Source organism: Aythya ferina (genome assembly GCF_964211825.1).
Source record: "Aythya ferina genome assembly, chromosome: 1".
Classification (NCBI taxonomy): Eukaryota; Metazoa; Chordata; class Aves; order Anseriformes; family Anatidae; genus Aythya; species Aythya ferina.
The window spans coordinates 151809890-151835287 of NC_140296.1; the positions used below are offsets into that span (position 1 = coordinate 151809890).

The 25398-nt window shown below is 50.5% G+C and overlaps 1 protein-coding gene across 17 annotated transcripts in view; it reads right to left on the bottom strand.

The window, feature by feature from the left end:
• Nucleotides 1-25398, bottom strand: part of RBFOX2 (RNA binding fox-1 homolog 2) — a 157711-nt gene that overhangs the window by 50430 nt on the left and 81883 nt on the right. For all 17 annotated transcript variants that reach the window (XR_014686647.1, XM_084502514.1, XM_084502515.1 and 14 more), the window contains one exon: nucleotides 8841-9065. Coding sequence is in view for 16 of the 17 variants with exons in the window: in XM_084502514.1 (XP_084358640.1) it covers nucleotides 8841-9065 (225 nt within the window). In the remaining variant the exon portion in view is untranslated. The remainder of the gene's footprint in view (nucleotides 1-8840; nucleotides 9066-25398) is intronic.

Below are 25398 nucleotides of genomic sequence, written 5' to 3' on the forward strand. Positions count from 1 at the left end.
ACAGCTGAAGTGGCAGCTCTTCACCGGGCCAATACCAGAAATGCATCCCCAGGCAAAATGGCATCTGCTCTGTCAAGTTCCCTTCAGAGAAGCGCTACCCCAGAAGCTCTGTAATTAAATGGGAAAAATCCACATAGCAACAGCTTACGGATGTCTTTGATTAACTTTTCTAGCACACTTAAAAGTCAGCCCAGGGACAGGAAGCAGTCATTACCACCGCTGGGTTTATAAGATCTCCAAGTGCTACTTTCTGCTACCAGCTCCACAACCAAAAGGAGGGAATTCGTTCCCACATTCCTTAGCACTGACTGGCACGGCAAAGCCAGGGCGAGGCGTGGGCTTTGGGGCACTTGTGCACAGCAAACACACAGCCAGAAGGTGTGTCAGTGAGCCAGAACAGAGAAAAAGGGCAGGGAAGAAGAAAGGGAGAGAGCCTCAGCCACCCATGCTGGGCTTAGAGTAAGAAGTGCTAGTAATTGCTAGTCAGCTTTTTCAGGCACCTTCAGGAACACTTGCAGGCCTTAAAACTCACGATCGAAGAGTAAGGGGGGGTTGATTTTGTTTGAGGGGTGCTCTTTTTATTTGTTATATACATAATTTGTCTCCCAAAATCAGAAAAAAGTCTCAGGGGAGCTGCCCACGCTGACTGCCCAGCCACCGGCTGGGTATGGCCAGCCCCTGACCATTTGATATGCACTTAGTGGATGTTTGGAAAGAAACCTCCCTCCACAGATAAACTGAACCAGCAACATGAAGAGCTCCTCCTGGCCAGAAACATCCCTTAAGAGCTACGACCTTGAACTTGCACGCTGCTTATAAAGGACTGACAAGAGCAAGCTCGCAGTAAGCACCGGGGCCTTGTCGTGCTGAGCAAAGCAGTGGCAGCTTTCCATTTTATTTTAGTAGGGCAGTGCAGGCAGCACAAAACATGTTTGATCTGATTAATATAAATTAAGCTGTGATAGGGAGAACGGAGATACTGCCCTGCAATTATCTCTACTCCCCAGAGCCACTCAAGTCTCGGGAGAAGCGTACCAGGATGAAGATTTTTTATTTGGCTTAGACTCACCCCCCCCCCCAGATATCAAATTGTCAAGAACCACCTCACAAACTTCCCTTGGATCGTATCAAAAAAAGCTGCTCCCCCTCCCTAAATTCCCTGTCTTCTTTCTAGCCTCACCCCGATGACAAAACGCATCTCCAAACACACAGAGTGCACCCTAGGGGAAGAATCGATGCAGCTGGCTTGTGATTAAATCACACCATGCTATTCGGTGGTTTTATTTTTATTACTCCATCAGAGTCCTTTGCTCCTCAGGGCAAATCCGTCCAAGCAGGACAAAACACAGGGGTAGCCCATCCATCACTGCACACAATGCCTGCCTTGGAGCGAGCGCTCCCAAACAACTCCCCAAAATCATCAACTCTCCCGCTCCGAGGGAACTCTCCCCGACCCATTTTCAGGCGCATCCTGGAGCTGTGCGAGAGCCGTTTGCCAAATCCTGCCTTTCCTACGGCTGCAGTGGGGAACTGCAAGTGGGCAAAGGCCCACAGGTGAGTCCTTAACACACCAGCACGTCTCCGGCTGGAATGAGGGAAGGCTGAGATTATGAAGGGTGACAACAAAAACGTGTCAGTGCCGAAATTCAAATAGAGGCTGCACAGGACTGGATCTGCTGCCTCCACGGGAGACAAAGGCTCGCGCTCCTCTCCCAGCCATTTGCTCGCAAGCAGAGGGCAGAGCTCCTTTCTTTCCAAGGGTGCAATATATCATGTACAGTGGCCTGCTCAAAAACGCTCACAGCTGTTCCTGCATATGGCAGCGTGCTGCCGCCACACGGGAGTCGGTTTTCCAGCACGTGAGACGTGTACAATAAGACAAAGGCTTCAAAACTGGGGAAGTAAGAGAAAGAACAGGGCAGCTCAGCCCAATCTTACCTTGCTGACTACGCTAACACCCCCTGGATGTTGTGCGGCCTCCCACATCTCCTGATTTTTCAGCAGTAGTTGAGCATGAAATGCCTCCTGTCTCTCTGGATGCTGCAGCTCCCTCGTCTCCAGCACCCAGGGCCCTATGGTGAGCTCTGAACTTTCAGCCCCTCTAACACGAGCTCAGGACGTTTGTCCGCTGCCACACATTCAGCTACAGCATAAACGATAGAAATAGGCTCTTCAGATCTCGCTGCCTTTTTTTTTTTTTTTTCCCCTTTTCCTTTTATAGTTATTCCTCGTCTTAACTCATTAGGAAGAGGATGAAAGGAAGGGCCTGGAGCCTGTTCTCCGGCAGCACATAATGGGGACTGGCAAAGTGCTGCCCTGCCCGAGCCCGATGATAAAAGCCGGCGATTCACCACGCACCCGCTCCTCACCCCGACCCCTGCACCGCTTCCAGCTCCTTCCTTCTGGCCTCACGTCAGCACCTGGCAGCTCGGGGCCGACCTCTTCCCTTTGCCACAACAGCACAGAAAGGAGCTGACTGCTGTCCCCTGGGTCTCGCTGCTTGCCCCGGGGCAAAGACCCCGCGTCTGAAAACAGCCTCAGATCCCCGCTACCTCCTCGCCGTAGCCCGGGTAACGCACACTTCTGCGGCGATAACGCCATCCACGCCTGCACACACAAGCTCTGAGCTGTTCAAGGTCACCGGGAGATGGATCGGGGCTCAGCACACGCAGGGTATTTGCTTCACTCAACCACTTGCTCCCCGTGCCCCACTGCCACTTGCCTGCACCCGCCAGCAGCAAAGAAACGCCACGCGACGAGGGGCGGCTGCAAAAGGAGGCGTGCACGTGTACCTGTGCAGAGGAACTACAACAAAACACACGATAAAACAACCCCCTTGTCCTCCTCCCCCACGGCCCAGGGGGTCCGTAAGGCTGTGAATCATAGCGAGGGGGATAAGATCCGTAAGTCCCTGCAATACAAAATATTTACAAACTAACTAACAGCTGGATTTAAAAGGGGACCTGGGCAGTTCATAGCATCTGGGAGACAGACTGTGCTCCCTGCTTCTGGAGTCTCAGGTCCATAAAAAAAAAAAAAAAAAAGGAAAAAGCAACCCTGATCGGATCAAGACCTTGAGGATCTGTGTGGAGACAAGGGCTGGAAACTAGGGCTGGCAAAAGGCAACCTGCCCACTGCCAAGGAGTGCAGCGATAACAGAAGATCTGTGCACTTTCCAGTGAAGAGCCTGTGTCAAAACAACCAGTCACCCATCAATAGATACCCACTAAGCAGGTCTGGTGGAAAAACGAGTGAAGAGTTGGATTCTGGACACCAAACCCCTCTCCTGCCTCACCAGAGAGGCAGGGAGCTACACACCTAAAAGAAAGGGCACAGGAGCTTGCGCTTGCTTCGGGGATAATAATCACCTTTCAACAGCAGCAAATTGTATTTTAGCATTGTATCCATGGGCTTGATTTTTCAGAGATGCCAAGCATGGTTATATAAAAAAAAAAAAAAAAAACTGGGCTACGGTACAGGCACAACTAACGATGTGCCCAAGTGCTTCGTATGCCAAAAGCTTCACAAAAAAAAAAAAAAAAAAAAAAAAAAAAAGGCTAAGGATGTACCAAACCGGTTCTCTGGGCTTTTAACTGTTTCCAGCAGCTAGATTAATTTAGGGCGTATTTCTTCTGATTGCTAAGTACCTGTTTTCAGACACACTAAAGCTTAGTCTTTTTGCCCCCTTTCCTTATTAAAGACAAATGCCACCTGGCCAAACAGGGCAAATGCTCGGTGATGCTCCTCCAGCCTCCCAGCCCCCAGAAAACTGAGCTGGTTCACGTCCTCCTCAGAGCTGCTCACTGGCAATGAATCTATTGCCCGTGAAATGTTTAGTGAGTTTTATGAGCCTGTTTATACTCTCAACTTCTAAAGCATCCTGTGAACAAGATTTCCCCAGTTAAAATCTTCATTACATGGAAGGAGAAAAAGGAACAACCAACAACAAAATGGTTTTGTGTTTTGGGGTTGCGGTTTTTTGGTTTTGTTTTGATGCATGCCACTTACTCCCTGTTTGCATCCTAGTCAGTGAAAATGGGAGAGTTCCCTATTTGGTTTCCCATACCTCTCAATACTCTATAGCTCACATTCCCTCGTTCATCTGTCAGCTCCTCTCCTGTGAAGATTTCATTTCTTCTCGTAAAGAACCTGCTATATCCTTTTCATCATCGCTATTATCCTCCTCTGTACTACTTCAAGATCTGCTCTAACCTTTGAGAGAAATGCAGAACTACCACAGCTGTATACTCTAACACAATGATATTTTCTGATTTAGTCCCTATTTCTCTTTTGAAATCATTTTCAAACCTGCCTCACCAGACACGAGTCTGGAAGTGCCGACAAGCAAAATAATCTGCCTCATCCTCAAAGCAAATTTCTGATGTTAGATGTCAGAGTTTGCTACCTCAAGACAGTGATTTCCAAGCTGCTGTATCTAAACAATCAGCAGCTAGGTAACTTATTTGGAGCTGGTGCCTCCTCGCATCTACCTGCTCAGCGGTATCAAAAGATAAGCGAGGATATTCATTAAACATAAGTCCTCACCTGAAATACCTTACGTGAGCAAATGCTTTAATTACCGAAGTGATGAAAAATAATTACAGAGGAAAATTCTGCTAATCTCCGACCAGGCAAAGAAATACCCAAGGGAAAGTCATCCTTATAACATCATCCGTGCATTACAAAAGGAAGTTGAGGAAGCCCTGTGGTGCTGTTGGCTCCCTTCCTTCTAAACCCTTATTAGATGCCTGGGCCACGGCCAGAGGACCGAGCAGCTTCCCCCTCCTGCCCCTAAACGTGATAAGCAGGGGTCCCCCACCGCAGATGTGCCTTCTTTAAGGAATCTGGAAGTCTACAGCCCTTTATGGTGCAGCAGATGAGTTAAATATGCTTCGGTATGGCACGTCAAAACGCCTAGAGACACGCTGCTCTGTAATTAAATAATGCTTTATATTGGTTCACGACAACATAACACCAAGGCGACAGCACCTGCCATTTTCGTGCAAAGTAATTTACATAAACTTACTCCTCGACTTCCAGAGCTCCAGCTGCATTCGGTAATTTATATAGACACACAAATTCTTCCCTCTGACATTAACAAGAGAAACGAGTTGAATAATCAGTTCCCAGTATTAAGTGCATTGCATTTACTATCAAGCAAGCTTTTTTAGTTCAGCGGATGATTAATCTCCCCTCTGTGGGTAGAGCACCGGGAGCTGCAGCGAGCTGACAATTGCTCTCGGCTCCCGGCCACGCGCTCCGGGCGCTTACCTTGGGACAACAGCATTTGCTGGAGTCCTCCAAGGGCGCCCCTAATTCATTAACCCAGCAGAAGAAACAGACAGCTTTCTGCCAGGTGAGTGAATTGAAGTGGCTCACGGAAGGAATGCCAGAAAATAGGAGTGCTCGCAGCCAGATCTTTCTGACAGCAGTGCACCTTCAGAGCAGCTCAGCTGGCGGAGGAACTGCAGCCCCATCGGCAGCTCCGTCAGGGAGAAGCACGCTGATGTAAACCAAAAAGGGGTGAACCCTTCTTGTAAACCAAGTAAAAAGCCATATAAACCAAGCCAGGCGACCCAGCACTATAAAAAGTGAAATGCAGAGCATCAACGGCTTCAGAGACGGCCCGCAACGGGCAGAGGGAGTAGGCCAAATATGGCCCGCTACACCTCCGTCTATTTTTAAGGCAGGTCTTTCAGCTGTGCTTTGGGGCAGTATCGAGAGAAAGGACAGATGCTCCGAGACGACGAGCGGGAGACCCACATGCCAGGCGAGAAACAAAGCCCCGCGGATGAGGCCTGATCCTAAAATAAAAAAAGATTCCAAATTATGCGGCTGTTTGCATTACGCCACCGATGTGCCCGTTCCTTTTCCGTGCCCCAGCCCCGAGAGCTCCGAATGCTTTCCAGCACTCTCGGCTCCAGCACCGAGCTCGCCCAAAGCTGACGACACCAACCAGCCATTCCCCTCCACCCGGGGGTTTTACACAGCCCGGGAGAGCATCGAGGGAGGCACGGACTTTGATTCCCAAGGCTTTATTTTACTTCAGTTCCCTGCTGGTGTTTGACCTCAGCCTTCCAGATGGCTGGGTATTAACTCAGCCAACGCCGCTGATAAGCTCAAGTCATTCAGCCTGACTTTTCCACGGGGTCCTGCCAAGTTCCTAGGAAAAGGAGCTCCCACCCTGTGTTAGGGACCCCACTGCAGACCCCATTAGGCCGCTGCATAACCTGATACCAGCCAGAAGAAATTCCCCTTTCCACGAGGGGTTTTGAAGCCACCTCATATCCTGTTACTTCTGCAGCTCCCCCAAACGCTACCAGCCTGGGAAGGCAGAAGCCCACGCCACCTGAGCACAGCTTTTGCTATCTCACTCTCTCCTGCCAGCCGGGCGGCAGCAGAGGCCTCGTTCTTAAATGCCAGGAGGGACCGAAGCTGCCTGGCTGGAGGAATTTCTGAGCTATCCCACGGGAGCACAGGCTTCGAGTCAGCAGCTAAAAAATCCCCCAGCTATGCAGTCCGGGGTATCGCCTTCGCACACATGGCAGCAGCTGCGCCTGTCAGTCGCAGTAAGGGGAGGGGAGGATCACGTATCACCTGCAGCGAGCTTTTACTGTGTTCAAGTCAGCGCTGCCATTTGAGCGAGGCAACAAGATGGTGAAGGGGAAAGGCACCTTAAAGCGGAGCAGCCTTGCTCGCGTGGATGGGATGTGTGTGTGTGCCACGCGAGCAAGAACCAGCGTACGGGACGGCCGAGATGCTTGGTGTTGGTGTGCAAGATGAAGCAGCCAACCTGCGCGGCGGTGTGTTAACAGCTTGAGCCACTGCTGAGCCTTCTTCCTTCCCCTAGTTACTGCATCATTAATCAGCGTGCCGAGGAGGAGAAGTTGCGAGCAATCACATCCCAAGGCACCCCACAGCATCAAAGTAACTCGATACAGTGGGATTCCTGGACAGAACAGGTAAAGGGACACGGAAGATCCAAAACCTGATGCGTGTAAAGCGTGGGAATGCCCATGCGAGGCGCCTTGCCTCTCCCTCCAGACATCTTCACGTGCCAGCATGCGGGATGCTCTCAGTCCCAGCCGTAGCAGCGACAGCCGGGCTGCACCCTGACCCTTTCACAGCTGTGGTCTGAGCCCGTTTTTGCACCCTTCACACCCTGAGCCGTGTTAAGCCCTCGGACCAGCCGTGCCCATCCACTCCCGGCGGCCAGCAGGCCGGCTGCGCGCTCCCCTGCCTGTTTCTCGCATAACCTCTCCCAGTCACGCTCCCTCCTGGCAACGCCACCTTCTCCCTGCAGTCTCCCAGCAACCCTCCCTCCTCCCACGCACGCGGGCTGCTCTTCTCCCTTCCCCGGGAGCCGAGCTGAGCCGTGCCGTGATGCGCCATGCCGTGCCGTGCCACCCTGCCCTGCACACGCAGCAGGCTCGGCGGAGCCGGCACGCACTGATGAAAGGCAGAGCTCGGCCCTGCAGCGCCCCGGGGATGGCTCCTAATAAGGAAGAGCAGAGGGAGCTTTGGCAAGAGCTTTCGGCTAGGGTCAGGGCTCGCAGTGTTGCTGTTAAAAAAGAAACGCTCCTCGAGCTCTGGGCAAAGATGGGAGCAGCAAAAATACGCAGTGGGGAAAGCCGCCGCCGTGTTTTGCTCCCCGTTTCCATCCTGCTAGCTGGAGACGGGCAGCCCAGATCTTAAAAGCTGGGAGGACGCAGCCTGGTACTGAAATGATGACTTTCATTTCTGCACGCTGCATCAGCTTCAAGTTTTATTTCCAGCCTGATCTCTCCCTCTCTACATTTACATTTGCCTCAGGCTGAAGAAGTTACTTTTATGCGCTGCCAACGTGCTTTCCTGGGCTTGGACTCTTTTTCTTCTCCGAGACGTGGAAGTTGTGGCGTTGCCAGGATAAACTCAAAGGGACCTTATCAAAGCCATAACCTGCGTTGTCAACCGTGCAGCCACCGTCCAGGGCAGAAAGAGCAGAGCCACACGCTGGGAACCGTGCACACTTGAGCTGGCACTATCACTTCTTCCCATCGCTGGCACTAAATTCACTCTGTACTTACCGGGGGAAAAATAATCTCTGCGAGCCAAACACCCAACTACAAGCAAAACTGAAAGCATTAACAGATTAAATCCGCCCCTGAGCACCGAAGGCTCTCACCATAAGGCTCTTTATTAGGAAGTTAAGTCTTAACAAGTGGCTTAAGGGGTGGATAAAGCTTTTCCTGGGATAATCTGCCAGCATGTTGCCCAGTGCCAGTTCCAGGCCATGGGAAGAAGAAAGTACAAAAAACGAAGAAGGTGAAAATCTTCGTTTGGTAAATGGATGCCTAGTAGCTGAGAGGTCCTCTCCTATCTTTGCCCCTGAAGCTTCCTGCCATCTTCAGAAAGTCAAAGAAAAGTGTTTTTCTACTCTGTTAGCTTCCCGAAAGCAGAAGTGCGTTGGGATTACACCTACAATACATGCGCTCTCCCTAATCCTCTGTACTGTCAACCTTCCAGAACTTGCCACCATCGCATTCACTTGAACCACTCGTCAGTTGACTCAAGGTAACTAATCCTTTTAGAAAGGAACAACCTTGGGCAACGCCACCGAGGTGAAAAACCACGGCTCTCAGGTATGGCTCCTCTTCCCAGAGACCTATTTACAGGAGAACACGCACAAGAACGTAGCCATGGATCATCAGAACCTCCGGCCTTCTGTGATCGTCTCCTTTCTGAGCCCACCACTGATGTGCTGCATACTCCAGAAGGAGTCAGCCACCTGCTCCGTGGCTTTCTCTTCCAGAAGCAGCTCCCTGGCCGGAGAGCCCAGTGACCCTGCCCCAGGCACTTACTGCGAGAGACCCGTTCTGCGTGCTGGCCGTGGTCGTGCTCTGCTCTCCATGCGGCTGCGTGCTCCCGTAGAGCGTCAGATTGTGCTCGCTGGTCTGGCCTGCATAGTCCTGAGTGTGTGGCACCCCGTACTCTGTGGGAATCCCGTTCTGTGGGGGTGGCGGAAATGGGATTGTGGTGAATGGCTGCACCATTGCATCAGGAGTTGCTGCTGGCTCCTGGTTACCCTGGAGAAAGGGGAAAGCAGAAGGCGGATTTACTACACCGCAGCAGGCAGATGGAAACATCACCCGGAGAAGTTATCCACAAACAGTCCGTGTCAACATCCCACCCACCGCCGCTGTAATGCTGCACCGTCTGCTGTTATCTTCTCTATCAAAAGGAGCACGCCTCGCTCCTCCGAACTACGACACCGGTTTTTAATCTCTTTTGGGCAACTTGCTCGCTGCTGGGTGGCATACGGAGAACAAGCTATCGGGCGTGCAGTTTGCTTGCTAAGGAAAGCACAGATACCGATTGCTACGGACGCAGAGATAGAAGAACAAGGTGCTACCTTTCAATATCCCTTCAAAGCACCGTATCTCAGTCCGTCTCCTCCAGCTTGACCTTTGCACCCCCTTCCCTTGCTCTTGGTATGGGTGCAGCTTTTAGCGCTGCCTTGCACCCCCAGGAGGCAGCAGATATCCCACCCTACCCTTGCCTTAAGCCTGCCTGCAAACCCACCAGGAGCAAAGGCCAAAGCCTGCAGGCTGCAGCCACCGCTGGGTTCTCAGAGAGGGGAAAAGGGGGGGAGCTGGGGGAGACCTTCCCGAGCCCCCCGGGGTGCAGGAGCACAGCCTTGGCATTGAAACCCAACCCTGGGAGGCCCAGCCCGCAGCACCGCTCCTACCGCTTTCACCGCCGCCGCAGCGAAATCCACGGAGAAGATTTATGATAGCACGGCTGGTTGATTTATGTGCGTGTCAACAGACTAATCCTGATTTTAAATTTTGGCTGCTGTTCCAGCCCCGGGTCCTCCCCCACAAAGCCCAGAGGTACTTGAGCCGATTCTGACACCAGCACGCTTCAATCAACGGAGGAAAAGGGGGGAAAGGAGCTTGTCCTGCAGGCGGGGAATTACCGAGCAGCCTTCAGCAGGGAGCACACCGGGGCTGCAGGGCCTCCGCTGCAGCTGGATAAACCTCCCAGTCCCTTTATCAGGCTACCTGGGACTTTCCCTTCCTGACAAAAGGCATGATGACAGCATGCATGCGGCCAGCACCAGCTCATTCAGATGCCATTCGAGTCCCAAATCTGCTCGGACGTCGGCATACCCAGGCCTCATGGCAGCCTGGCTTTGTCTCCCTCGGGTGAGGCTGCAGAGCGCTGCCCTCACGCAGGCAGCGAGCCTCTGGGTGGCTGGGCTCAAGTTCATGAAACCATCCCTTGTTCAGCATGGGCCAAAGCTCTGCGTTGGCACCAAGCGCCCTGCCCTCTCCTCCTCCCCAACACACACGCGGTGGCTTCTCACACAGGGAGCACGTTTTCCAAAGGGATGGGTTTTTGCCCCAAAACGAGGATGGCTCCCTGTGCTTGTGCTCACTCCCAGCGTTATGGTGTGGGGCTGCCGACAGCCCCAACCCCACTGGAGATCTGTGGGGCGAGCTCCAGCTCCACGTTGCTGTCTTTCCAAGCTCTCTGCTGCTGACCACGTTTCGTTACATCCAGCCTCCCGCCTGTTTCCATACAGCTCACGTTGCCAGCCCATTTCTTTTGTTAAACATTAAGAGCTAAATATGAAACCGATCTTTTTTTTTTTTTAATTTCAAAAATCGGTAAGATAACCCCAGGAAAGATGCCGCAGCAGAAACTATTTCTAATTTTCCTTGAACAAACCAGATTCGCAAGCTGGTGGGATCCCTGATAGGAGGAAGGGAATGCTAATTAGCCACCAACAAAACCTATTATGCCATCTTCTCAACAGTGCAGAGTTGCTCCCTGAAGGACATACTCCAGCGTTTTGTTTAATCTCACTCCTAGGCTACTTAAAATGCCAGCCCAGAAACCTTGTATCATCTTATTCTCAATGTTTCCCCCCCACCCCCCTCAGTTAATACTGCTCCTTCTGGTTTAAATGCATTGCAACCTTTTAAATATTTTCTCTCCTTTCTTCAATTATCTACAACTGTTTGAAGGATGAAAAATGCTATCTCTCTCTCTCTCCTGTTTCTCGTGGCGTTTTGATGATACATATTTATTCGGAGCTTAATCACATCTCACAAGCCAAAATAACCTGGCAACTTTATTTATTACTTCTCTCTGACCTTCCTAAGATCTTTATATAAGGAATTTTTGGTACAGAATGCAATGTTTTAATACCACTGTCACTTCGGTTTTTAGCAGTCTTACTAACACATGCAGAAATCATATTTTTTATTACAAATGTATCTTTAATTTAATGTCTCAGGTTATCTGTAGATCTACCACTATTATGCTTGTCCAGGTTTCATCATCCGAGGGAGTATCTGGATCTCAAATGATTTTCTCTTGATATGATTAGGTACACGTTTCCCATCTGATTTATTTTTTTTTTAATAATTTTAATTTCCTTCAGTGCTGTGGAATTACTTGTCCTGTCTCCACTGCTGTCTACAAAGAAGAACTCCTGAGGTGTTCCCCGCAGGTTTCGTGGCAGACCGATATCCTCCTCTCCCGTTACTCTGCCTAATTTCAACATTTACCCAACACTTCATATTTTCAAGAACTAACAAAAAAAAAAAAAAAAAAAAATCCCATTTATCTTCAAACACAGAACCTGAACTCCTTTCCCTACCTCCAACCCTCCAGGGGAAGTCCTGAAGTCAGGAGCGTTGCTTTTCCCACTTCCTAGGAGGTCTAACGAGCAGCAAGAAAACCCTTGCTGAAGGTATGCAGGGGGGGGGGGATGCAACCAGAAGGGCTGAGCTGCAACTATTTGGTCTGTCCTGTCTCGACAACATACCTCACCGCATCGCCAGCGCTGCCTGGTTTAACTCGTGAGGTTCCCCACGTCAGGACCCGACACGGACAGGCTGAGGTGGCCACGCCAAAGAGCGGTCACCGTGGCCAAACGCGTGCACAGATGCCATCGCAGGATGGAGAAAGCCCAGCGACGCTCCCCCATCGACTGCTGCTGCTAGCGACGTGTGTGATGGGATGAAATGAACCTAATTAGCACTCAGGAGCAGACAGCCCCTTCCTTCAGCTGCGAGGTAGATGGCAGCCGCAGCTCCCCTGCTCCCACAGCAAGCGTTTATTTATCTGCAGGGCTCAGAGCAGCTCCCTGGGGCCAAGCTCGGACACCTGCCCCATCAGCTCACGCCACCAGGGCACCAAAGGGACAGAGGACACAGATATCAGACCGTGTTCCCAGATTCAGGCCCTGCTCTCAGCCCTGCAGAGCTAAGGCCTTGTCCTCGAGCTGCCAGCTTCCCATCTCCGGGTCGGGGTTTGGCCTACGCAGCTCAGCCCACGTTTTGTTCAAAAACCCATTTTAAGGCAGTGAAAAACCCCGAACGGGGACACAGCTCCACGAGGCAATGCGGCGGTAACTTAATTAACAAAAGCCAGGCAGATGAGCCGTAAGCAAGCCCGCGTGGCAGCACCTCACAGAGGGGTGAGGGGGAAGCCTCAAGCAGAAGCACCGCGGCTCTGCGAAGGGGATTTAGGGTGAATTCTGTCAGCAGACAGCAGGTGGTGATCCAAGATCGTGGCACCGAGCGCCAGGGCCGCAACCACACACACAAAGGCCTCCCGCTCCCGTAAAGCTGTCAGCTAACAAAAAGCTCGGTTTATTTTGCCAGGGGCCGCTTTTGGGAAGCGCCACAACTTGGGTGTTGCCCGGTAGCTTATGAAGAGCCACGAGCTTCGGAGAAAGGCTCAAGGAAATGTTACAGCTCGTAAACGTGAGCCTCTTCAAGGCACCTTTCACTGCTGGTAAGCCCCAAAACATTGAGCTAGACTTGAGCAGATGCCTGCTGAGGGCACGGGGAGGGCCAGCTGGCTGCTGACGGACAAGCCTCTGCCGTGCCTGTGTTACTGAGGCTGGAAGGAGCTGCCTCCCAGCTAGCTGAAGGCAATTAAGGTGTTTGTGCCGACTGGTGTGCTCCCGGCTACGGCTGTTTGCTCTCCGCGCCAGCCCTAATCCCTTTCGTCAACAGCAAAAAGCACTCGGAGCTTGGATCTGCAGAGCCCAACACGACAGCTCTACCTGCCCCGTGCTACCCCACAGGAGGGATGGGGACAAGGATAGGGACGAGGGAACGGCGCCGTCCCCCTCTGAGCAGGTCACAGAGGCCCTGGGGGAGGCAAACGTGCCACGTGGCACGTGCCAAGAGGCCTCATGTGGCTCCTTGTGGAGCAGACAAGGGCCAGCCTGCAACCCTGCTGTAGCAGACCAAGAGAGAAGTGAGAGAAACCACAGGCTGCTTTCTCCCCCTTCTCACCGTGAACGCGAATTAAGCCTGCTGCAGCGGGCTCACCTTCCCAGCCCTCCCCAAAACAGCCTCCTGGTGCTCCATGGGTGCTACGGCTCCAAGTGGAGCCGCCGCCCTCTTACATACTAAGAAGTACTTTTTATTATCAGGTTAGTTTTGTTCCCAGTTAAGAGCGCTGAAGCAGCTTGGCAGAGAGCAAGAGGAGAACAGGAGCCAGATGGGGGGGAGCAAAGGGCTGGGGCACCCACAGTGGGATGAGCTGGGGCGAGCCGCAGCACACAGCACACGTTAACCCTCTCCCAGGCCATCCCCAATTTGCCCCCTGATGATAACAAGCACATCAGGGAGCAATCTAAATTGTGCTTTGCCCTTTAGGGTCAGTTTGTGTTGAAGACAGTCAAACACGAGCCGAAGTGATGCATGGGGTGGTGCAGCCATGTGTTTCCATCGCCCCCGTCCTGCTGAAACTCAGCCACATGAACCCTTCTGGGATCTGGGAACATCATACAAGCTCTTTACCCCAAAACATAGTAATAATGCTTTCCACATCATTGCCATTTCATTATTGACCAGCTTATGAATGGGAAGAGCTTTACAACTTCAAACTTTTACTCTAAATTAGTCCTTTAGCACCCGACCCCATAGGTACAGAGCCTATGGAAAGAAAGGTTCGGAATGAAAAGGCTATACAAAGCTAAAAGGAAGGGGAAAGACACAAGGGAAGGAGAACAAAAAGAGAAAAATGCAAAAATACATGTGGACAACATGCCTTCCCTGCAAGTGTTACTGATTACAAGACCTAGGACAGCACAAGGTAACTTCTGAGCGCAGTTACTATGCCACCAGCCCCTGGCAATCTTCACCTCTGCCCAAACCTTCCCTGGACTGGGCCGGGTGCATGACCCCAACCCGACACCCACACCTGCAGCCAGCACTACAAAGGCATTGCTGAGACTCCAGAGAGCGAGGCCAGCACTGTCTGTCTGTCTGTCTGGCGACCCAGACTGATAAAATCAACTTTTTTTTTCCTTGATGTTGGTCGATCATAAAAGCACCTTGAGGAGGATCACAAAATGAGGGGGGTTGGGATTTCACCTCCATGCCTGGAGCTTGCTTTTCATTAGATTTATGACGCAGCGGGGATTTTTGACTCTGCTACCGCAGACACAACAGCAATGCCTCCCGAACCCCTGAAAAGTTTTGCAAGAATTTGGAGTTTTATGCCAGATTTGTTAAGGGAAAGTTTAGAGGCACACTTTTTTATTATTACTTACACTGGATGCAATCATTTGAGGACACAGTTTTTCAACTGGCTTAGCTTAAGCCTAAATAAGCTACCCTTCCACCAAAATAGATGCCCAGGCACAGACCCGCACCTCGCTCACCATTTAAAGGCATGTTTTCTTCAACTTCCCGGTGCGAGCTTGCACTAGATTATCTAATCTTGTCCTTCCTTCTCCTCGATATGTAAAGCAAGGGAAGAACAAGTTATCTTCCAATATGCGCTCTATCACTCCAGGCCACCAAAAACTGTTTGGTAAAAGAAAGCAGCTGGCTTTTTTTTTTTTTTTTAAAAAAAAAAAAAAAAAAAAAAAAAAGAAGTTCAAGCCCCTCTTTTGTAGGAAAGGAAGAAAGACAATTATAGTCTTATCTTACCCTTATACACAGGAAGCACTCACTCATCCCCATGTTGTCATTATTTCCAGGACTGGCCAAGGTTTGCTCCATCCCTACGTGCAGATGTGGGCTCTTGGTGCTGAACGTGCCCTCCTGTAATCAAGAAGCCCCTGGGCAACCTGCAGAGAGGCTCCCAGCTGGATACGACCAAAGCCTGAGAGTAGCACATCAGCAAGGCCCAGAGCCACAGCCTGAAATGTACCTGCCCACCTTGAGGTTAAGAACACGGATTTCCTCTGCCTAAAATCTACATTATTCCCCTTTCCAAAAAAAAAAAAAAAAAAAAAGAAAAAAAAGAAAAAGAAAAAGAAACAAAGAAGCAGAAGTTAAATGTTACTGGCAATTAAGGCGTCCCAACAAATGCTTTCAATCAATTCACGCTCTCTGGGGTTGATTAGAAAGAGAATTGTGCTTCACAAGACTCCATCAAGACTCCAACATCTGTTTCCATTCCGTACTAGGAATGAAACTACTTCTGAAAATTATTGGGGAGAAAGGGGGTTGGGAACAAAGGAAAAAGTCCCCAGGATGGATGCTTCCTAAGCAAGAAAAGCCAGCATGAATGAAAGGCCAGTCTCAGATTCCTGTTCGAAACCAATCTTTAGCACCTACCCTGGCCGTGTTCTCAGCTCCGCAATGCTCCACGTGAACATTTTCCATGTTGCATTCATAGTCAAATGTTCTTGGGAGAGAGATTTCCATAAGACAGCTAGCTTCTACCAAACTGCTATGAAAATAAAGCCTCAAAATACAGTGAATCTAGTCACACGCTGATCCAACAGGCACCTGGAGCGGCAGAAGCATCCCCCGTACGAGTGAGATGACTTCGCTGCTGGGCAAAGAGGGTTAAGTTTCTTCTTCTGGACCAGAATTCAAATGAATCACAGCTAAGAGACAGTGCACTGCAGATGTGTCACGTATGTTTAATCCAAGCTAACCACGATTAGCTTTTCGGGCGGATTAGCAAACCGATCACACTTGCAGTCGCACGAGTGCGGATTCCCATGCAGGGAGGCAGCAGGATCCAGAGGCCAGCAGCAGGGAAGGAGCAGGGTGATAGCTCGTCTGGGGGCAGTCCGTGGCTGCATCAGATCAAGCCCACCCTCATACCTGGGTACATACACAACTGCAGAGGACCTGCCTGCACTGCTTTTCTGCCTGAGTCAACCACTAACCTGCAGATCCCCGGTGCTGCTCAGTACGAGAAGGGCCGCAGGACACAGGGAGGAAAATCCCTGGTAGGGATTTTAGCTCTCTGGGAAAGCTACGTGGGAAAAACCCACGGTAGCTCTCTGCTGGGATGGCAGGGTATTGGCACAGCTCAGCCATCCCAGCCAGGTCTGCAGGCAGATCGCTCGCTTCAGGCGGCTTTGTTTCAAGGCCAATGCAATGGCAGCTTTCCAGGTGATGCTGTATTTCCAAAAACCAGCATCTGCCTCTTCAAACCCAACCAGGAACCTGAGCTGGACCAGGAAGCGGTTCTTCATCCCCCATCCCTGCTCTGGGAACGGGCTGTCTCCTCATAGCTGCAAGCACATCACCAAGCTGCACCGTGGGGCGGGTTATCCCTGCAGCCCCAGGAATTTGGGCTTCTTTCCTGAGGGTTAAACCCTCTGGATTTTCATTCAGCCCCTTAGAAAGATCCAAATCTACTCTAGTCCCAGGAATTTCTCCAAGCCCTTACTGCGTGACGTACCTATATGTGACAGACTCCCCCGGATCTCTCTCTGTACCTGGTGCTCTCCTAGGAAGGATTTTGAAGATGCCTTTTGGCACACGGCTTCCCTGCACCCCTCTCCCCTGCTGCCAGCAGCGTGAGCTTTATGGGGGTGCTGCTCTGAGCTGGCGTGGTTACTTGATGAGGGCCAACTAGTGAGAAAAAGAAAACCTCAAAGCCCGGACAGCTTCATTTGTATCGTACTCACGCAGGCCCCTTTGATCCCCCTGATCTCCCCGGCCAGCAAGAAGCCCTCCCTCCTGCCCGTACCGATTCCAGCACCTCGCACGGAAAAGCAGCCCTGCCTCCGCTGCCAGCTGAGGAGGAGGAAGGGAGAAAAACGCCGGGCAGGCGAGCACATCTGGAATCAATTGGGAAGGCTCTGAATGCCTCGGAAAGAACTGCAGAGCTGGCAGAAAGCAGAGCGCGGAGCTGCGCCTTCGGACGTGACTACGGAGCAAAGGTGGGGGACGAGACGGATGCAGCATACCGAAACACAGCATCAGAGCTCCTCCCGAGGATCTCTTTTGTGCTGTTGGCTGTTGTTTTTTTGCGTGTTTTGTTGTTTCAATGCAGGCAGTTACAGCTCCCAGCCCTGTCACATCCTCACCGTGGGTACGGCCACAATGCAGCACCGAACAGACGGGCTCGGATGCACGCGGCCCCAGCCAAGGCAAACGAGACTCATCTGTGACTCAAGTGCCAGGACTCGATAACAAAGCAACAATATTATAATCAAGCTGCTCTCGGGGTGCGGGGTGGAGGAAATCTGTGACTTGGCATATGCTCGAGAACAGAATTTTGACAGTTTAAAAAATGCAGATTTCTTCCCACAATGACTTTCCATTCCAGCAACGCGTTCTCCTATCTCGTTATTCATTTGTTCCAAGATGAGTTTTCCATTTTCAAGAAAGCCTTCGTTCTGTATCCTGGAAAGCAGGGATGCTGGAAAGGAATAGAGGGCCACAGAGAAGCAACTCACCAGAGCAATAGCCTGGTAAAAAAAAGCATGAGTAAAATCATCTGGATATGTTACCAACAAGAAAACGAGAGCAATATTACTTCAGTGTGTGGCCTTGGCTAGATGAAAAATAAGATACGTGCTTTCACATATGCATTTTAAAAGGGGAATTAACTCAAAAGGGAACAGGAAAGAGCCACAAAGTGACCACAAAACTGGGAGGGTGGTGGGGAGACACAAAACATGGCTGTATACCAAAAAAACTTGAGCACCCCAACCTATCTTGCTTATCATTAAAAAAAAAAATTAAGTGCCAACTCATTATTCTGTGAAAGTACATTAATGGTTAGGAAAAAAAAACACTGGGCACTAATAACATTTAATCAAATGAGCGAAAGCATCAGGAAAACCAATAGCCAGGAGCTGAGTCTGATGAATTCAGCTGTGGTAAGAGGCACCATTTTATTTTGTTTGCTGATTTTCTAAATGACAGTCATTAAGTCAGCTACTGGGAAGGATTTGGTCCCTTCTTTCGTGCCTTTATGCTGCGAACATTACAGAGTTCAGAAGAGAGGTGTCAGGGTGAGACATACCGGCCTGCAACGCGCGTAGAGGTGGATCTATAGGGCAATACTCTAGAAAGCCACGAGAAGCTGGGGGAAGTCGATGAACAGCAAGGAAAGCAGATTACACCAAGCAGCAGACGCGTTTATAAGCGGAATGACCTAATCTTATGGAGAGAAACAAGCGATTGAGGAGTTACACGGCCCAGCTAATGCGATAAACCACCAAGCGGCCTCGGAAGAGGCGATTCTGCTGCCTCCCCTGGCTGTTGCGAGACCTCGTTATGCCACGGCCACAGCCAGAACATGAATCCAAACAATACTCCTCTGTTCGGTCCCAAACCCAGCCGTCTCGCCCGCTATCTGCCCCAAGCAGGGCAGGCAGGCGAGGGGAACCATCCTTCTCGCAGCAGCCCGCGGTCGTGCTAGGTTAAGCACAATGTGAAAACACACCTGAGAGCAGCTTCAGCCCCGAAAAAGAGGCTACATGGACAACGAACAGATGTTATTGCCACAACCCTGCTCCGCTTGTGCCTAACTTTTAGAGCGTCCCTGCGTAAGCTGGCGCAATAGCAGCTTACACGTGATGGACATCAGGTACCAAACACGCATCAAACTTCTGTTAAAAACCAGACTTTTAAACACCAAGCTGCACGCCTGGCTGCTCCTGTCAATCCTGCAGTGGGGGAATGCCTGATTATTTATTTTTTTTTTCCACGTATATATATATATATATATATATATATATATATATATATTTATCGTCTTGCTGAGAGGAAATGCCAAGGACTGCTGCAGCCCCTGTCCCTCGAGGCTCTGCTGCTGCCATCCGGCTGCGCTGCCTTTGCAGCGATGAATATTTAAAGAGGGCAATAAATATTTCAGAGCACATTCATCCCGATGAGAAGTCTATTAGAATAAGAGAGGAGACACAAACACGCAGGGCCGCGGCCGCTCCCTGCTCTGCCCCTCCTGCCCCGACCACCTCCCATCCCTCCAGCCCTCGGCAGGCACCTGAGCACCTCAAATATTCATGAGCACAGCTCCAGTTACCATCCAAACAGGCAAAAACACCGCAAAAAAGGTAAAAAGGTGCTCTACTTTCCAGCGAGGTGTGCTTTTACCTCTTCTGGGGCCGCTGGCTTTGGGGCGTAGCGATGAGGGAAAGAGGATTTGCTTAAAGCCCCCGCAGAAATGAGGCCACTTCATAGCAAACCTTGAGAAGAGGAACAAAACCAAAACCACCAAACCCAAAAGCTCACTGCCTGGTCGAGCAAGAACCCGTGAAAGCCCATCTTTATCCCCTGCAGCTCCTCTCCTTCATTTAAGCAGTAGATGCACGCGGGTGCTCCTCCGTCACTAGCAGCTCTGCTTGGCTCTCCCTGGGATGCTGACAGATGCACAGGACTTGGCCAGCATTGGCATGGAGAAAAGTGGCTAGAAAACAGGTTTAGGACATAACAGAAAGTGCTTTCATTTCATCAGCTGTCATTTGCATGCCATTCATGGTAAGGGGGGCGATTTTAACCACCACGGTGCTAAAAGCTTGCTTTTCTTTTTTTCCCCTCTTAATTGCACCTATAAAGGAACTTAAAAAAAAAAAAAAATGAGGGAGGAACAACAATTTTGCAGTGGATTTTGAAGGAAATCAGACTCCCTTAAGGCACTGGTTCAGGATCATACTTACAAGGCCATAAAATCCACGGCCATGCTCAAAACTGGGCTCTCGTGCCAGCCTCCCCCACTTACCTCACCAGACTCAGAGGACAGAAAACATCCACTGGTCACACAGGGCAGGGAAGCCTTCAGAAAACCCAGGGGTTGGAACCAGGTGGTATTTGAGGTCCTTTCCAACCCAAACCATTCTCTGAGGGTGGTTGGGTCTTACCTACGCAGGGAAGGCCTTGAGAGGTATCAGGAACAAGCTTCCTACTGCAAGCTGCTGGATAATCAGCAGCAACACCTCCAAAAAGACACAGTTTTTATCAAAAATAGAAAATAGCAATCACAGCAGCCTAGCTCAGACAGGGCCACCAATCCTGCTGCCCTGCAAGCAGCGAGTGCCGGGATTTTCCATCCCCGCTCCCAACCACCACAACCCTCAACAACATCACTGAGAAGGGTCTGCTCAGAAGTCAGACTCAGCCTGGCCCCAAAAAAAACCACCTTGTGCTTTTTCCATCCTATTAAGAGACCTCCTGCACAGCGCAAGCAGCATATCCTGGAAGACGAGCAATTACCTCACCGAGTCATTTAGCGCAGGAGCCACCATTTTGCAGCAGACATCAAAATAATGAGTGCTCCTCCGCTGACAGAGCAGCTGCCGATTATTCCCGTGATGGGCCCTGTGCCCACCAGCACGCTAATGTGGTAAAAAAAATAAATAAATAAATAAAAGGCATCTGATCCCAGGCAAGAAAAGATAAAAAGTTCGTTCGAAGACAAAAGGAAAAGTGTTAGGAAGGAAAACAACACCGAATCTCGTGGCTCCCGCAGACCTCTCATGACTCAGAAAGTAAATGTAAACAGCTGAAGAAGTTAATTTGGATCATATCAGCCCTAATGGCACGCAAATGGCAGAGCAGGCACCCTGGGGAGAGGGAGGGAGGGGTTTGCCCGAGATCGGGTTACTATCACTGACAGCTGACCGAAAACACCACAAGATTTCAGCTGCCCCTGCCAGTTTTTCCGAATTTCGGAGGTACGACGTGTGAAATGCACAGCACTGACTGAGGACAGGGAGGAAGGAGATCCTGGAGCACGAGTGGTCACAAGATGCTGATCCTTCAAGGAGCTGAAAGCAAGAAATGCACTGGTTTGAAATGTTTCTTTGAAGATGGAGAAGTTTTGAGACAAAGCAACGAGGACATAAGGAACTGGGATTGCTTTTTGTTGGTCGGAAAGCAACAGGGTACAGAGGCAAGGCTGAGATCTTCCAGGGCTAGCCAGGCGCTCAGCAGATCCACTCAAGATCCGCTGAAGAGATCACACCCAAATACGAGCCCAGGAGGCTCAGCACAGCTCTGCACGTCAATCTAACGCGGGTCTTTCCCACCAAGAACTTCTTTTTGCTGAGATTTACGCCAAAGAGCATCTCAGAAAAATCGTATGGCAATGCACCGAGCCTCACAGCTAACCTGGAGCCCTAGGAGGATTTGGAGAACACCGTGCTCCTCTCCAAAATGCACTCTCCTAGATGGTTCACCTTCCTTTACGCTCCCCCAAAATATTAAGAAATTCCGATTGCTCGGCTCGAGCTGTTCCTCTTCCCTTCCGTGTGACAGACCAAGTCGCTCAGAGTTTCCTACCCACCCTCTGGCCTTCTGGATACTTCTGCTTTCAGCAGAGGACCGGCCGGGAGCCGCATTTCTGCCCGTGTGGTTCCCCACCAGGCACGGACCTTCCCGGGCGAGCTGCAGCCCGCAGCCTCCGGCACAGCTTTCTCCTTCCTTCCCTCTGCACCACGCTCGCTGCAACTCCCGCAGCTCGTTGTCAGAGCTAATTAAGAGCATTGCTAACAGGAGAAAAAAAAAAAAAAAAAAAAAAGCCTTAAGAAATCACGTTTGAGCCGCAAGCCAAGAGGGATGGGAACGTCACCACCTCCGCACAGAGGGGCTGATTTCAGGAGCCTCTTCGTTTCGGCCAAGTCGCCACCAGACTGCCTAAAGCTACGAGTTCAGAACGGATAAAAAAACACAGCTCAGGGACCCTTAATCTGATTTAACCTGCTCTGTTTAGATTCGTCTCAGTGAATAAGACAAAGCGCACAGAAGTCCCGCTTTCTGACGGAGCATCAAGACCTCAGCAGCCATTTTTTTCCCTACCTTTCTGAAGTTCACGTTACCAGATAAACTCATTCTCACGGTATTTTAACCAACAACAGCTTGAAAGACTTAAAAAGACCCTCCAAAAATTACCTCTGAGGATGGGGGTTCACAGCTGGCTTGGATGAGCAAAGCTTCTGCCACCACGAGGGTCGGGCAGTCCCCCAGCATCACTCCACACCAAACTACGAAGTCTGTGAGCTGAGCGGCCCAGGAGCAGCACCAGCACATGGGAACAGGCTGCAGGGAGCACGGACAGAGCCACTTTTCAGCAAAGTTTACAGTCAGCTTGAGCTAATCCTGAAATTTTCTTTTTTTTTTGAATTCCTGAAGATGGGACCCGATGCTGAGCACAGCGCCAAGCACACATTACTCTTAAAACACTTCTTCCTCAGTCACTTTTACCATGCACAATCTCTTCCCCAGGTCCCCGTGAAGGACACCTGGAGCACAGAAGTCTCCCGAGGTCCCACCACAGCCTCCAGTCACAACCCCCATCGCTCCCAGTTCCCTCCACACCAAGCCCTTTAATTCAGACAGGCTCCACCGTGCAGGTGTGAACTAAGCCAGCCCCAGCACCAAAACACAATCCTCCAAACCAACCCTAAGAGGGATTCCTAGAAGTGCTTTCCCTCCCTTTGGTGATGCTTTGAAACAGCTTCAGGCTGCAACGAGGTCAGGGGCTGCTCGGGGGATGGCTCAGCATACTAATACCCTGCCCAAATTTAACAGCTCCTTCATGCACACAAAGGAAAGCCAGGGCAAAGTTAAAGCAAACCAACGTGTGTTAAGTACTTGAGCACCAAGCTAACACACCACAACGCCTCGCAGCCCAACCAAGAGTTAACAAATTGGCTAATTCACTAATTCCTCCAAATTGCCGTGCTCTGTTCCCCTCTGCCTCCCGATCCAGGCTGGGAGGATCCTTTGCAGGATACCACAGATTGAAAACTCTGCCTATTGAAACGCTCAAGTCCTTTCCCCCGCTGCCCTATTTATCTAAATGACGTTTCCCAGAGCTGGAAGGGACACAGGCTGGAAAACAAAAGCCTTTCTTACTCCCGCTCTCTAATATTGCAAAGCCCCTTGCATGCTGGCCGAGTTTTGATAACCTTCCTTTCCGTGCCACGCTGAACAGCAGCAAAAAAAATAAAATAAAATAAAACAAGGAAAGCTACAAATTAAATGAAGGGTTTCTCCATCCGTCGAGGGTACGTGTGACAAAGGAGGACTAACGCTATCCAAGAAATCAGACGTCCTCTCCGGGGCGTTTTTACGTCTGGCTTTTTCAGGAATTTAAAGCAGATTTTGCTCTGAGGACTGGAGGGAGCCTCGGTAAGACCCCCAAGAGGTGAACGAAGGTCTGTACACCACACAGGTCACCCTCTGATTATCTAAACCTTGGTTAATCAGGAGTGATTATGTGAAAGTCAGACAGCTCGGGGAGCCCAGGACTTCCACAGCAGGCAGAAAGCCTGCGCTCCCCAGGACTGCAACTGCAGAGCCCGTGAATTTTAAGCAGGGTAACCCAGGAGGACAGTTCAGAGGGTTTTAACCATCCTCGAGCCTCCCAGCCCGAGGGCAGCCTTCAGAGGCAGCTGGATGATTACCCTCGCAATTACTGGGACATTTTTGGTGTCTCCTTGCACCCTCAGATTACAGGCTACTTGGAGCGCAATTCCACTTGGGTATTTAGAGCCCGACTGCTCAGGGAGAGAGTCTCCATTACAGGCAGGGCCAGTCGTGCCACCTATTATTAAGGCTGGCTGATACTTCCCACTCTAAGACCCTGTTTGCAGTTGTTTACCATCCTGAGAAAACATCCGGACCCTTTTATTCATGCTATCTGCATTTTAGTTGGCGGTCGGTGATTTGCTTTGCTGCAGTTAATTTCAGCCACATCAATCCAACCTGAGAAAGGAGCAGGGAGAATGTTTTGTCTTATGATGGGGTGGGGAAAAAAAAGAACAAGCCTGCTTGAAAACCCCGCTAGGGCTTCATATTCAGCAGAAAAACCTTCATTTCAGGGATCTACATTGAGGAATGATGCCGAAAAGGTACCAAAATCTGACTGATGCTAAAACAGAACTATAGAAAACTACATTTTATTCAGTACATTTGCTACCAGAGCTATATTTGAAGGTCCAAGGATAGGGCACAGCAGTTACCCACCTCGAAGGCAAACAGTAAAATAACCAAGAAACCAATCTGTAGGTGTAGCAGAGGGAAAGTAATTTGGGACAAGGAGCCTGAAAGCCAAGAGGACGAGGTTACTGGGGGAGAAAGGGATAGATCAGGCACATTGGACTGCAACAGGGGCGGAAAGAGGCAGGTGGGATGGTTAAAGCATACAACAAGGAGACTGAAGTGAGGAGGAAGACAGCAGAGGACGAATAAGCAGACCTTAGAGTCAGGTGAGAAAGAACTGAAGCTGTCACGGCAAAGAAATAGTGTGCCAGACTAGGAGGAAAGGAGACAGGGACAGCACAAACTACTGGCTGGACATCGTGAGGAGGAGGAGGAGATCTGCCTCACCTCAGCCATCCTCTTTGGGTGGATGGGAGAGGTCAGGCAGGGACGGAAGAGAAGGGAAAACGTGCCTGTTGGCAAACGCTCCCCAAACCTAAGAGCGAACCTAACGTTGCAAAAAGTCACCACTCCTCTGCTGTCAGCAAATACACGAAACCAACTGGCAAACACACGCCGAAAACACCAGCTAATTACACACCCAGCGCGAGTGGCAGAGGTCTGTGGGATGCAGCTGGGGTGGGCAGCCCTGCTAGCGATCCTCGCAGAGGTCACCGTGGTGCCACAGGGACCAGAGTCAATGGGGATGGGAGGTTTTTTTTCTTTTTTTGTGGAAAAAAAAAATAGCAGGCAGTTGGGTGATTAAAGACTATCGTGGAAATACAGAGAAGAAGCAGAGGTCCCCTTCCCGAGCTAAAATATAGAAGTGCCCCAGAACTGAAGGGCATGAGCATTGTGATACTCTCGGTTCAGTTCATGAATAACGTTGCTGGATTGTATCAATGGACGGTATTGCAAAGCCATATAAATAAATATTGCAAACAAATCACTGCTGACCAGGCCCAGCATTTGTCCTGGTTTCTTTTCCATATTCAAAGCATGCTTTTTTTTTTTTATTATTGTTATTTTTGCAAAAGCTTTCCATTCAGCATTAATTGTTCTGGCTTCGGTGAACCCTGCAAGAGGAGCCTACCCACCTCCAGCCTCTGCTGGTCACAGCACAACCTCCCTGAGCAGCCCCACAAAAACCATCCCGCACAGCACGGGATCACTCCTGTCCCTGCCGGAGCAAACCAGGATCTGGTAGGAAAGCAACATTTCTCTGCTCAGATTCCAG